This window comes from Protopterus annectens, chromosome 8.part0 (assembly GCF_019279795.1).
Source record: "Protopterus annectens isolate FY-2018-M chromosome 8.part0, PAN1.0, whole genome shotgun sequence".
Classification (NCBI taxonomy): Eukaryota; Metazoa; Chordata; order Ceratodontiformes; family Protopteridae; genus Protopterus; species Protopterus annectens.
This window is the reverse complement of record NC_056741.1, coordinates 1226291791-1226303792: the sequence shown is the minus strand read 5'-3', so window position 1 is coordinate 1226303792 and position 12002 is coordinate 1226291791. Positions and strand designations below refer to the sequence as shown.

General features: G+C 42.5%; 1 protein-coding gene across 2 annotated transcripts in view; it reads left to right on the top strand.

The window, feature by feature from the left end:
* Positions 1 to 12002, top strand: part of LOC122809322 (RNA-binding protein 10-like) — a 1914178-nt gene that overhangs the window by 1646551 nt on the left and 255625 nt on the right. For both annotated transcript variants that reach the window (XM_044080723.1, XM_044080722.1), the window contains exon 20: positions 5331 to 5396. In XM_044080723.1, coding sequence (XP_043936658.1) covers positions 5331 to 5396 — 66 coding nt within the window. The remainder of the gene's footprint in view (positions 1 to 5330; positions 5397 to 12002) is intronic.

The following is a 12002-nucleotide window of genomic DNA, read 5'->3' as shown; positions in this document are numbered from 1 at the left end:
ATCCTCAAGTCTTCTCAAAAATAACTCAGGCATGGGGACAGCCAGACATAGATCTATTTGCTACCCACAGAAATTGCCAGTTGGAAAAATTCTGCTCAAGGGCCTATCATCCACAGGCCTGGAAAGTAGACGCGCTCTCTTTCAATTGGACAACATTGACAGTCTGTGCCTTCCCGCCTCTACCTGTACTGGCCAAAGTCCTATTAAAAGCCAGAGCAGAGAGGCCACAAATGATTCTCATTGCTCTAGACTGGCCACGACAGCACTGGCATCCTCTCCTAAAGAGCCTGTCACACTCACCACCATGGATCCTTCCTCTAGTTCCTCTTCTGTTGTCCCAGCACAACTACAAGATCCTTCACAGCCAGCTCAGAGCTCTAAATCTAGCTGCATGGAGAATTCCTTAATTTACCAACAAACTCTCCTCTCCAAGGAGATACAGGATGTCATCTTGGAGGCCAGGAGACCCTCTACTAGAAAAACATACTCCGCCAAATGGAAACGTTTTTGTTCCTGGAATCAAGCAAAGGGTCAGAATCCTTGGGTAATAAATATACCTCAGATTTTACAGTACCTAACTGAGATGTTACAGTGGCCTCTCCTTCTCTTCCATCAAGAACCACACTTCAGCCATTTCAGCACAATACAATACGGATCCTCCTTTATTCTCACGTCCTCTATTAAGGCAGTTCCTCAGAGGGGCAAAAAATATAAAACCCCCACGGAAACCACCAACTCCAGCTTGGGACCTCAACTTCGTATTGGAGAAGCTGACACTGCCTCCTTTTGAGCCGGCTTCTTCAGCAGAGCTACAATACTTGTCATGGAAAACAGCCTTCCTTCTGGCTATTACTTCAGCACGCAGGGTTTCGGAGCTACAGGCCCTCATGGCTGTGCAACCATTCATCATTTTCCATCAGGACAGGGTTTCCTTACGAACCAACCCTACTCATGCCAAAGGTAGTATCCAATGTGGCTTTGAATCAGTCTATTCATTTACCTACCTTTTATCCAAATCCACAGAACAAAGGAGAGAGACTACTACATTCCTTGGACATTCACAGGCAACTGCGTTATTACTTGGACAGAGCAAAGTCATTCAGAAAATCTGAGCAGCTCTTTGTGTCCTATGCTACAGGTGCTCAAGGAAAGGCCATTTCCAAACAGACTATTTCAAAATGGATAGCCCACTGCATACGCTTTTGTTGTTCATTTCATGGAAAATCAGTGCCTGTATACATCAGATCCCACTCCACCAGGGCTACAGCTACCTCAGCAGCTTTCCTCAGGGGGGTCCCTACCAAGAACATTTTGGGAGCAGCTACTTGGAGTTCAGTGCACACTTTCTCCAAGCACTACCACCTTCCACTATACTCAAAATCTAGAGTGGGCTTTGCCACAGCAGTCCTGCAGGGCATTCTAGCCCCTCCTAATTCCATTTAGTACCAGCCACCCTTACTTAGCTGTGGGATTCTACCCAAGTGTGATGACTGCAGCTGTATGCACGATGAACATAGTACAGTTTTGTACCTACCATAAATGTAGATGTTCGAGTGTGCATACAGCTGCAGTCCAGGTTACCCTCCCTCCATCCCCTCTTAGGACAGGACTATGACAAACACCTTTACATACAACCTATTTGGGGTATTCCTTTATGGTGTATTTGCTTGCAACTACTGTTTTGATTTACCTACTTATGTATGTTTGCATGACATCATGTTTTGCCTTCCTTTCTGGGGGCACCTGACATCTGGGGCAAGAAAAACTGAAGAAAATGGCTTCAGCTGCCTCTTTTATTCCCCTGCCACACTGACGTCAGGGAACAAGCGACGACAACCGACGCCGGACCTAGACTTTGGAATTCGGCCGACCGAGGACCCGCCTGACGGCAGGATAACCTAAGTGTGATGACTGCAGCTGTATGCGCACTTGAACATCTACATTTATGGTAGGTACAAAACTGTACTTTCCCCTTACTGCTACATTTGTCCAAGGACAGTTACCCCCCCCCCCCCCCCCAGAGTGGACCTCCTTGCACAAGCGCTGAGGGGTCACTAATCCTTCCACAGTGGCAGATACTGCACCTTACTCGGTAGGTGATAGGATTCTGATCCCATTTAGACACCTTTACAATGAGGATGTCCTCCGTGTCCTGCAGGAGGCCAGGAAACCAAATACTAGAAAATCATCTCTCTCCAAGTGGAAATGATTCACTATTTGGTGTCATAAAGGACAGCTGTATCCACTTCTCATTGACCCCCTTCTAGTGCTGTCCTGTTTGTATGAGCTACTGCTCCCTTTGAGCCAGCAAGTAAAGCCTCTTTAAAGCACTGTACTTGGAAAACTGTTCTTTTAGTGGCTCTAACCTCAGCTAGGAGAGTGTCCGAACTCCAAGCCCTTATGACTACCCCTCTCTCTCTAGTTTTACACAAGGATAGGGTTACCCTTGGGACAAATCCGTCCTTCATGCCCAAGGTAATCAACGACATGTCCCTTTAATCAGGCCATACAGCTACCCGGTTTTTTTCCCAAACCCCCAAGGAGACAATGAGAGGGTGCTGCATTTCCTGAATGTTCACAGGCAGATAAAATTCTACCTGCACAACACCAAGCCTATCAGACAGACTGACCAGCTCTTTGTGTCCTTTCACCCCAGAGCTCTGGGGAAGGCAGTTACCAAGCAGACTGTTTCTGATTGGATCTCCAAAGCCATTATCTTCTGCTACCAGTTCTATGGTAAGTTCCTGCAGGGAACAGTTAAAGCGCATTCCACAAGAGCAATGGCTTCTTCAGGAGCCTTTTTCAAGGGTTTGGATACCTCTTCTATCCTGAAGCTGCTACTGGGTTCTCAGTCCAAACCTTCACCAAGCACTACAAGCTTGACCTTATCTCCAGATCCAGAGCAGGGTTCGCCAGGGCTCTCCTTCATGGGCTCCTTGAATCTGCCTCTAGACCATCACCCCATCCTCAGTGAGCTTTGGAACTCACCCAATATGCAGAATACTGCAACATGGGAATAGAAAGACATAGAAAAGTTGTGTAAAATCTTACCATAACCATAGCTGTTCTCTTCCATGTTACAGTATTCCTTCCCACCCTCCTTCCCCTCTTGTCAGCTAATAACTTCCTTTTCTGGATGGCAGTGATATGGCTTTGCATTTACAGGACTGGCTACGACTGGGGCTACTGTTCTGCAGGTTGGTGCATGCCGATGTCACCTTTATGGCCCACAAAATCTCATCCACGTCTGATGCACCACAGAGGGACTAAAATCTTTTGGATACTGGCCATACGTACGCGAGACTGAAGGGTAAACCCTTATGCAGAATACTGCAACATGGAAGAGGACATCTATGGTTATGGTAAGATTTTACACAACTTTTCTTTCTTGTGTATCAGGGAAGTAGGCCAGTGTACAAGCAAACTCATAGCTGGTTCACTGTATTGCCTGTTTTATGATTTCCTTGGTGAAAATGCAGCAGCAGGTTAAAGTTCACTCTACCACAGCTGCCCCCCCCCCCCCCCCCCCCATAAACAGTTTGGCACAAAGCATGTGTGAAGCAGCTACTTATGATTCCAGCCTCATGTTTTTCAGGCATTGTAAGCTGTAGTCAAAGTGAACTTTGTAATTTAGAAATGCACACGCGTAGCCTAAATGAAATTTTGTGCATCAGCTCAGTTCTTGAAATTACAAAGGAAAGTGAAACAACACATGCAAATAGGGGAATAAACATAACTAACATGTAGTATTACTTCCAAAACATGCAAGGAAGAACAGAGACATTTACCAACACTCTTACACAAAAAGAATACCCTCCCCTGGGTTGAATTAACTACCTTATTTAAAGTAAAACAAAACACAGTACAGATTGAAATGCCTCAGTTATTTGTGTAATACTGCACCTGAGTGAGTTAAATACTGGCTATGGACATAATAAATGTTGCACTTGGAATATATTAATTTTATTTATTTAACATTTGTGTACCAGAAAGTCTGACTTCGAACAAAGCCAGTTTTCAGTGGAGGTCTGGGGAGAAACAAGACGTATGTCTTTACAGCATGGGAGGAAACCCACACGAACTCAGGGAGGACATGCAGACTCCGCACAAAAGGCACCACAGCCAAGAATCAAACTGGAGAACCTCTTGCTGAGAGGCGACATTGCTACCGCTGCACCACTGCACTGTCCACATATATAACAATATAAGTAAGTATATATTGTCCAAATAAATAAGAATTGACTTGTGTCCATAAACACAGACCAGAAGCAAAGCAGATCACCGTTTCCCACTTCATTCTTGCCAGGGGATGAAGGTTCCTCTGCCCTGTGTCTGTGACTGAGTTGTTTACTGCTTTATTACTGTACTGACATTATGAATGACACTGTAGCTATGATCTTTGATGAACACAGGTAGTATACTTGCGCGAGCATACTTAACACACCAGTATGTATTTGAGGTCTAAGGATCACAACTACAGTATAGATTTCTATTCACCAACAGCCATGCATCTTACTGTTTATTTTGTGCTAGAGTTTGAAAGTAGATGTGCAATTTAGTGTAATCTTTCTAAGTGTTATCCTGTGTTTTCCCCTTTGTTTGAGGGTCATATCACCCAAGTCTAGTTAAGTGTATCCTTTTATCCCTGCAGGACAGGCATATGTGTTGGTGACCACCTCCTCACTTTAAAAAAAAAAAAAAAAAATGTAATTTGGGCTTTTTTTCCAGGCATATTTCTAATACTGTCGTCATAAGGAGACTAAGTCCACTCTTATGATTTCAAGAAATCTCAAATTGGGCAGGTGAAAGGACATCCTCCTGCTGCTAATTCACACATTTTATGGTGGATGGTATTATTGCAGTGATCTTTATATTCCGATATCTGTTATGATGATTTTGCTTAAATGATTGTTGTACTTCGATGCAGCCTTCAGTGCTTAAGGCATAAACTGCAGTATTCTAGCCTTGTAGGGTCTTTTTTGTGTGTCATCTTTATACTTCTGTGAGGCCTGTACCTTGATACAAAAATTGTTACAAATACAGCAGCCATTTTTGACTGTAGTGTCATTTAGTAAAATGTGTTATAACAGAGTTGTGTTGCACCAGACTGGAAGTGGTTCCAAGGAAAGATTAGAAAAAAAAAACCATGTGGTTAACATGGCAGGAGCTGACTGTTCTAAAGTCGAAACGGGTACCATATTTCCAAGGTCAAACGTTTTAATGTGCAGTGGTATAACTTCTGCTTACATTTTGCTACTGTTTAAGTAATTTGCCTGACTTGAACTGCTGTTTGGAGTATGTAGCATGAATAATTTTCCAAATTTTCTTAGGGCACATTGGCTGAACGACAGCATGTTGTGATGGAGCATATAAAACTTGGCACCGAAGAGTTAATGGTAAGAAAAACATATGAGATGTCATTAAGATATATTAATGAATATTGGGGATCAAAATGCTGTAGTTCTCTCTTCATCTACATGTTTGAACTTTACAATGCTAAGCAAAATGTTCTCCTCTCTCCCTTGTTTTGAGTATTGGAATAAAGATGCCAGTAGACAACTTTTATGGTAGGATCTTTTGAACGTGTAAGCTGTATCTTGCCTGTTCTATGTCTTGGATATCATAAAATAGCCTTTGTCTTGGTTTTTCATATCATCTAGTATTTACCAGGGACTCTACAGCCTTTCCCAGAGTTTATTTTCGTAACGTTTATCTTGTAGCATAATCTATCTTGTTGCTTGTGCCTCCCCATTAGTCCTTAATCTTCATCCCATTGACATTGTGTCATAGTACTCCTCTCTTACATTATGTACCTACCAAGCACACTCTCCAGTGCTCTTCAGTCCTCTGCTCCCATTTTCATATTGATAACCCTGTTACACACACTGCCATTCTTGTCTCTTTGTACATCTACCAGAAATAAGTATAATTCTTTAAGTGAATGGCTTTATCAGTTCTGTCATTGGGGAAATAAAATCCGCATCAGTTCCGTAGCTATGCATCTTAACATGTTGCTGATCTCTTCTGCCTTTTCCCCCACCACACTGATTCAGATTAGTAGTGTGTTTATGACACACGGTCTGTGAAGTACAAATCAAGTGTTTTTTGTCCTGTAGTCCTCTAGCCACAAGACTGTACCCTTGGCTCAAAGCTTTCCTGTAATTTTTAATTGGAGTCTGTTTTTCCTGAGCAGTGTATGCAGTACCAAGTAAAATTGTGATGCAAGTAAATTGGGGAGTATTTTTGCTACATCTACATTAGGTCAAAGCTTCTCTAAAATGCAGCTCAGTGTTGAAGATATTTATTGCTTAAGTTTTCTGTTTTTGATTATTTATTCTCCTTAAGGTTATTACTCATTTTACTCTCCTTTGACCAAAAATTGGTTTGTTTCATAAATGCCATTATGTCTTGAAGGTGGTATTGAAAGATACATATTTAATGTTTGTTAACCAGCTAAGTGGACTTATCCTTAGCACACCATTTTTCATATAAAACTTGGGTCAAGACACAAATTGTGGTAGCATACAGCACTGTTCTTCTAAACACTGGTACTGTAGTGGTGCTTCACAAAGTAAGGTGGCGTTTTAGTGTTCATTGTAGTACAGTAAACTGTTAAATTATGGTATAGTGATTAATAGCTCATAAAACGGTTATTTTTTGAAATGCTTCCTCTCCTGCATTGTAGTTGAGCATAGAATCCTTAAATACTGCAGAATGTTTTATGTCACTGTTTGAGTACAATAGAAGTCTATTTGGAGATTATTTTGACTGAACACTGAGTTTACTGAAGAGGTTGTCGAGCTTTACAGCCGAGTTGAACAGTAGGTAATATAGATTCCAAGATGAGGCTTTGATTAGCCATTTGCCATAGCTAAGCAGACAAATGAGATGGTGAAGGAACACTTTAGTGACTTGCTAGTGAGACTAGAAATGTTTACTTCAGATTAGTTGAATGAAAAGATAAAGCTCAAAGAAAGGTTGTATATTTGTTTGAAGTTAGAGAGAAATTGAAGTGGCCAGATTGTGTTATGTATTTAAGAGGTATGTTCTTTACTTCCCAGGCTGTCTGGGAGACCGTATTGACTTGGAAAAAACTCTTTGGGTCACATCATAGGATGTTAGTAAGCTAATGGCCATAGGGCCCTTGCAAGCCTAGCCAAGTTCTGCCCTTGTTTCCACAGTCTGCATGTAATGCCCCTGTCCAAGAGAGAGACAGGATGAACCCCCAGGATGAATTTAGTTACCCATCCAATTGTCCAGATTGCGCTTGAAGGCCAAAGAGGTGCTTTGCTTGACATGAATTTGGAAGTCTGTTCCACAGGTGTGGTAACCTCTGGAAGACAAATCTGTACCTCCTAACAGGTTCTATTAATGTCACATACCAGGTTAAGGTCTTTAGAGCACGTAACCCATGATCCATTGGACTTGCGGATGTACAGCTTTTCCAATAAAGCAGTCAGATTGCCTTGTATATAAGGCAGAGATCGCCTCTGAGTAGTCTGTGTGAAACGAAGGAAAATGACAGTGATTTCAGCCGATCCAGATAGGACAGATGCTGAAGACCTTGAATTCTCCTTGTGAGGAACTTTTGTGGTCTCTCCAATTGCTGCAGGTGCCTTAAAAAGTACATACCAAAAGTGGCATTGTACTCTGTTATTGGCCTGATGAAGGGAAGAGTACAGGGACGTTGTTATAACTTTTTTTCTGGAGCCAGTGCCATTACTATAAGATGAGCAATACAGAATGCCCATCTTACCACTGTGGAGACATAGTGATGAAAGTTAAGGTTGCCATCAACCTGTGCGCCCAGGTCTCTCACCACTGAGTGCGTACTTAGGGTGTTTCTTTTGATGTGGTAGTTAGCTGAAACATCACTCTTACTGAAAGGGATGATGATAATTTTTTTTTGCACTGAGTTTAAGGTGATGACTTTGTCCCCAGTCGTGTTTGCATAAGGCCCACTTGTAGGATGTTATCATCATTTGGGGAATTTGACTGCTCCCAGTTTGTAGTAGTCGGCAAACTTTGTTAGCCACAGACCTTTGGTTTTTGTTTGTACTCTGGACAAACATATACTGAGCACTAGAGGTCCCAGGACAGATCCGAGTGAAACACCACTGGTTACGGGTCTGCTGTTGAAGATGGATTCTGGATTCCCCTTTTCTGACTGTATGGGTTCTATTGGTGAGCTAGTTAGCAACCCACTTAACGATACATGGGTTGATATCTAGCTGGGTGAGTTTGTCAAGTATGCCTGAGTGGGGAGTAGTGTCAAAAGCCTTGGCCAAGTCCAGGTAGGCTGTATGCACAGTTTTCCCCTCATCCAGGGCTCTGGTGACTGTCTCAAAGAAGTCCCCTAGGTTTAACAGGGATGGTCTCCCTTTGACAAATCCAAACTGAGTAGGGTCAGGTATTTGGAGATTACCTATACCTTTGTTGACAAGGTTCATGATGATTTACTCCATGGCCTTGCAGGTAAGGCTAGTCAGGCTAATAGGTCTACAGTTCCTGGCGTAGGTGGAAGCACCACCTTTGTGCAAGATGGTAACGGTGGCCATTTTCCATTCAGCTGGAACAAATCCAGTGCTTTCATTGAATAGAGTACCCAATGGTGTTGCTAATTCATGTTGGAGCCCATGTAGGATACAGCCTGGGATGTTATCAGGTCCTATAGATGCTGTGTTTTTGGCCTTAAGACATTTATGACCTGCTATCTAGAGATACAAAGCAGGGGACAGGTGGAAGGAATATCATGGGATATGTGTGGTGGGGACAGGGGAGTGAGGTTTTCACCGAACCTGTTGGCCAACGGGTTTGCCATGTTCACAGGCTCAGTGTATGTGGTATCATTAGCTACCAGTTTGGCACAAATCTGGGTCCTACCTTTTTGGCTACAAATGTAATAAAAAGACGCCTTATGGGTTGTGCTTAGGACGCTAATTTGGATTTGTAGTTTGGTTTGGAGGAATTAACGAGAAGTCTTGTTTGCTTGTTTAAGATGAGGAGGGAGAGTTTCCAGTTTTAGGGCATGCTCCCTCTTACTTTTGGACAACAGTTTATTCCTCTTATTGTAAAGCTTGTTAATGCAGTTGTCCACCAGGCAGGTTTGCTCTTCCTTGAAGAGCTTGTTGTAGTCCTTTCAGGTACGGCTGCATCAGTGCAGTTATACAGGTGTTTGTAAAAAGCATTGGTGTAGGACTCTGCATAGTTGTCCGTTCCATCTGAGGGGGGAGGTGCAGTGAAGCTGTATTTATACCATCCCTTAGAAGGATATAATCTGCTTTGGAGAAGTTTTTTTAGTTTAGTTGCTTCCTTTGGGGGGGGGGTCTGGTGCACTGATTTGTGGTCAGATTTGACAAGGGTAGGCCTCACAGTAGGGGTGCTGCAGTGGTCCCCCATATTGGTAAACACCAGATCCAAGTTGTTGAGGCTCCTAGTTGGGGTGTCCACCAGCTGGTCCAGGGCATTGAAGTTAATTAACTCTAGGAACCATTGGGCAACTGAGTTTGAGCATGAATAATTTACGCAGTCAGTAGATGGGTAATTGAAATCACAGAGAACCATGGTGTTTGGATGTATGCTGATGGGTTCCAGTAGATGCAGGTAGGTAGAGTGGGTGTCTTGATTAATGGAGGAGGATCTGTAGCTGGCAATGGCTTGAATAGGTGTCCTACTAATAGTTGCACCTGAAGTGTCTTCAGGGAACAGGGAGTCGGTGTTTAACCAATCTGGAGCTATGTTTATCTTTATTGAAGTTGCTAAACCACCTCCTTTAGTTTTTACACCTTCCATTTATCTGAACATGTGGTAGGAGTTATAACTAAGTATGGCTGGAGTGCTCTCCATAGCCTTGTACCAGGTCTCCGTGACTGCACAGATGTCATCTTCTCCAAGGTGAGTACTGCTTCCGGTGAATGCATTTTCATGCTAAGACTTCTAGCGTTTAGCAGCATAACCTTGAGATTGTTTTTTTCATTAGATTTTTACTTTGGGAAATTTTGTCTTTGTGACATTGCCTAAAAAAGGCACTGTGGGGGTGGCAAGAGCTTTTGCCTGTTGCTGAAATCCCACCATCTCTGGCAAAGCATCCAGGTCTATTGATCATGCCTTCTCAGGCTGACAGAAACTGGATCCCCTTAAAATGACACCAGAAACTAAGCCAGTTATTGAAGTCTATGATTATCTGTTTATGTTGCTGTATCATTCTAGGCGAGAGTAATATGCTTCTCAATGCCAGGGGGATACCTGCGCCACATAGAGGGCTCAGTCAAGTCTCTTTTCGTGTAGTACATAGAGATCGCCTCATGTCGTTCACACCAACATGTACTGTGACCGAATCATAACCGTACTTGTTGAGAGACTTGAGTGCCTGCATGATCTGACGAATCCTGACACCAGAAAGACAGCGGACTCTGACTTTCTAGTTGTTAATCCTGGAGAGGGGGACGTGTGTGTCTCGCTATAGAGTTTCATATGACCAAGATATTTGGAGTGGATGCCTTATGGACTTTGATGGCGAGACATTTGTGCTTGTGTCATTGTGTATTGTGTGTTTTGGGTGTTATGGTTGGTTTAGTGTGTACATGTTTTGGAGGTCTCTGGTGTTTAACTAGATATTTTTTTTTTGAGAATTAGTCTGTGTGTATGCTGTGTGCCATAAGTAGGAGTTGTGGTTTGTGGGCTGACAACCCACTCTGTATTGCTGTCTTTTGCATGCAAGAGCTGTGATTCCAGATTCATAATGCAGGTGTATTAATCTCTCACAAATGGTACAGGAAGTAGGAGGTTTTCAGTGTATGTGAGGCAGTTGCTACATTGCCTTAGAAGACCCATGTGAACCAGGCTGGTATGAGAAAAGGAGGGAAACTAAGACAGTTCATGCTCCTAGGAAATCTTGGTCTATGAAAGTTGAATAGGGATTATAGCAGGGAAAGGCATTAGTAGGTTAGGCGCAAAGAGCTCTCATTTAGGTAATATTTGCGAGGCTAGAGAGCAGGCATCTGTAACTGGCAGCCTCTGCATAGTAGTGCACATTGCGAAAACAGGTCCAAATCATTCAAACATAGGCTTTTTAAAGCAGAAAAACAGGAAACAGCCAAAGTTATTATCCAATCAAACCACACTAAACAGTTCCTTGCAACAGTAGTTCTAGCTAGATCAGTCCAGACTGTACCTTCCTTGCCACAAGGGCACAGGGGGTCCTCTCCAGACAAAAGATTAACTATTTTACAAGCTCCAAAGGTCACAAACGCTACTAGATGCAGTGAAACCTGAACCTAAGCTGTGCTAGTGTTTTTCAAGTGCAGCAAACAAGTAAAATGAACAAAACAAGTAGATAAACAGTGATTACAGTTGTAAGAGGAATTTGATTAGCAGACTGTAAAAACATGCAGTAAAATACAGTTGCACAGTTTAAACAGATGTGCAGAAAATATTGTTTTAGTTGATCAGAAAGTGCAGAAAACTGTTGAAAATAAGCACTTATCATTTGTAGTCTCAGCAGGCGTTTGGAAAACAGTAGAGCAAGAAGGCTTAACTCACTGCAGCTTTGAGCAAAAAAGATTTTGCAGCTGTACAGTCTCAAAATATTTTTGTAAGGATTAAGTTAAGATTTACAAAACATGTTTTGACTTGGCTGTGGCAAAAGCAGTTTTGTAGGATCTGAGAGCAAATAATGTTTAGACAAAGATTTTTGTATACAGATTTCGTAGTGAGCCCAGTTTCTTTGTGTTATGCACAAATGTTACCCGAAAAGCTTGCAGTTTTAGCTGATGTCTCCAGCACGTCTAAAGATATTTCTTTCCAGAGCACTAAATTTGCTTTCGAGTATACCTGAGGCAGTGGACATAGTTGATCATTTTGACTGCATGGATATGTGATGACTAGGGTATTAGGTATGGAGGAACTAGAGGCTGCATAATATCACTGTGTGGAAGAGATGAGATCAGAGTACTTTAATCAGTGGTCATTTTCAAGATAGATTTTTTTTTTACTGCAGAGAT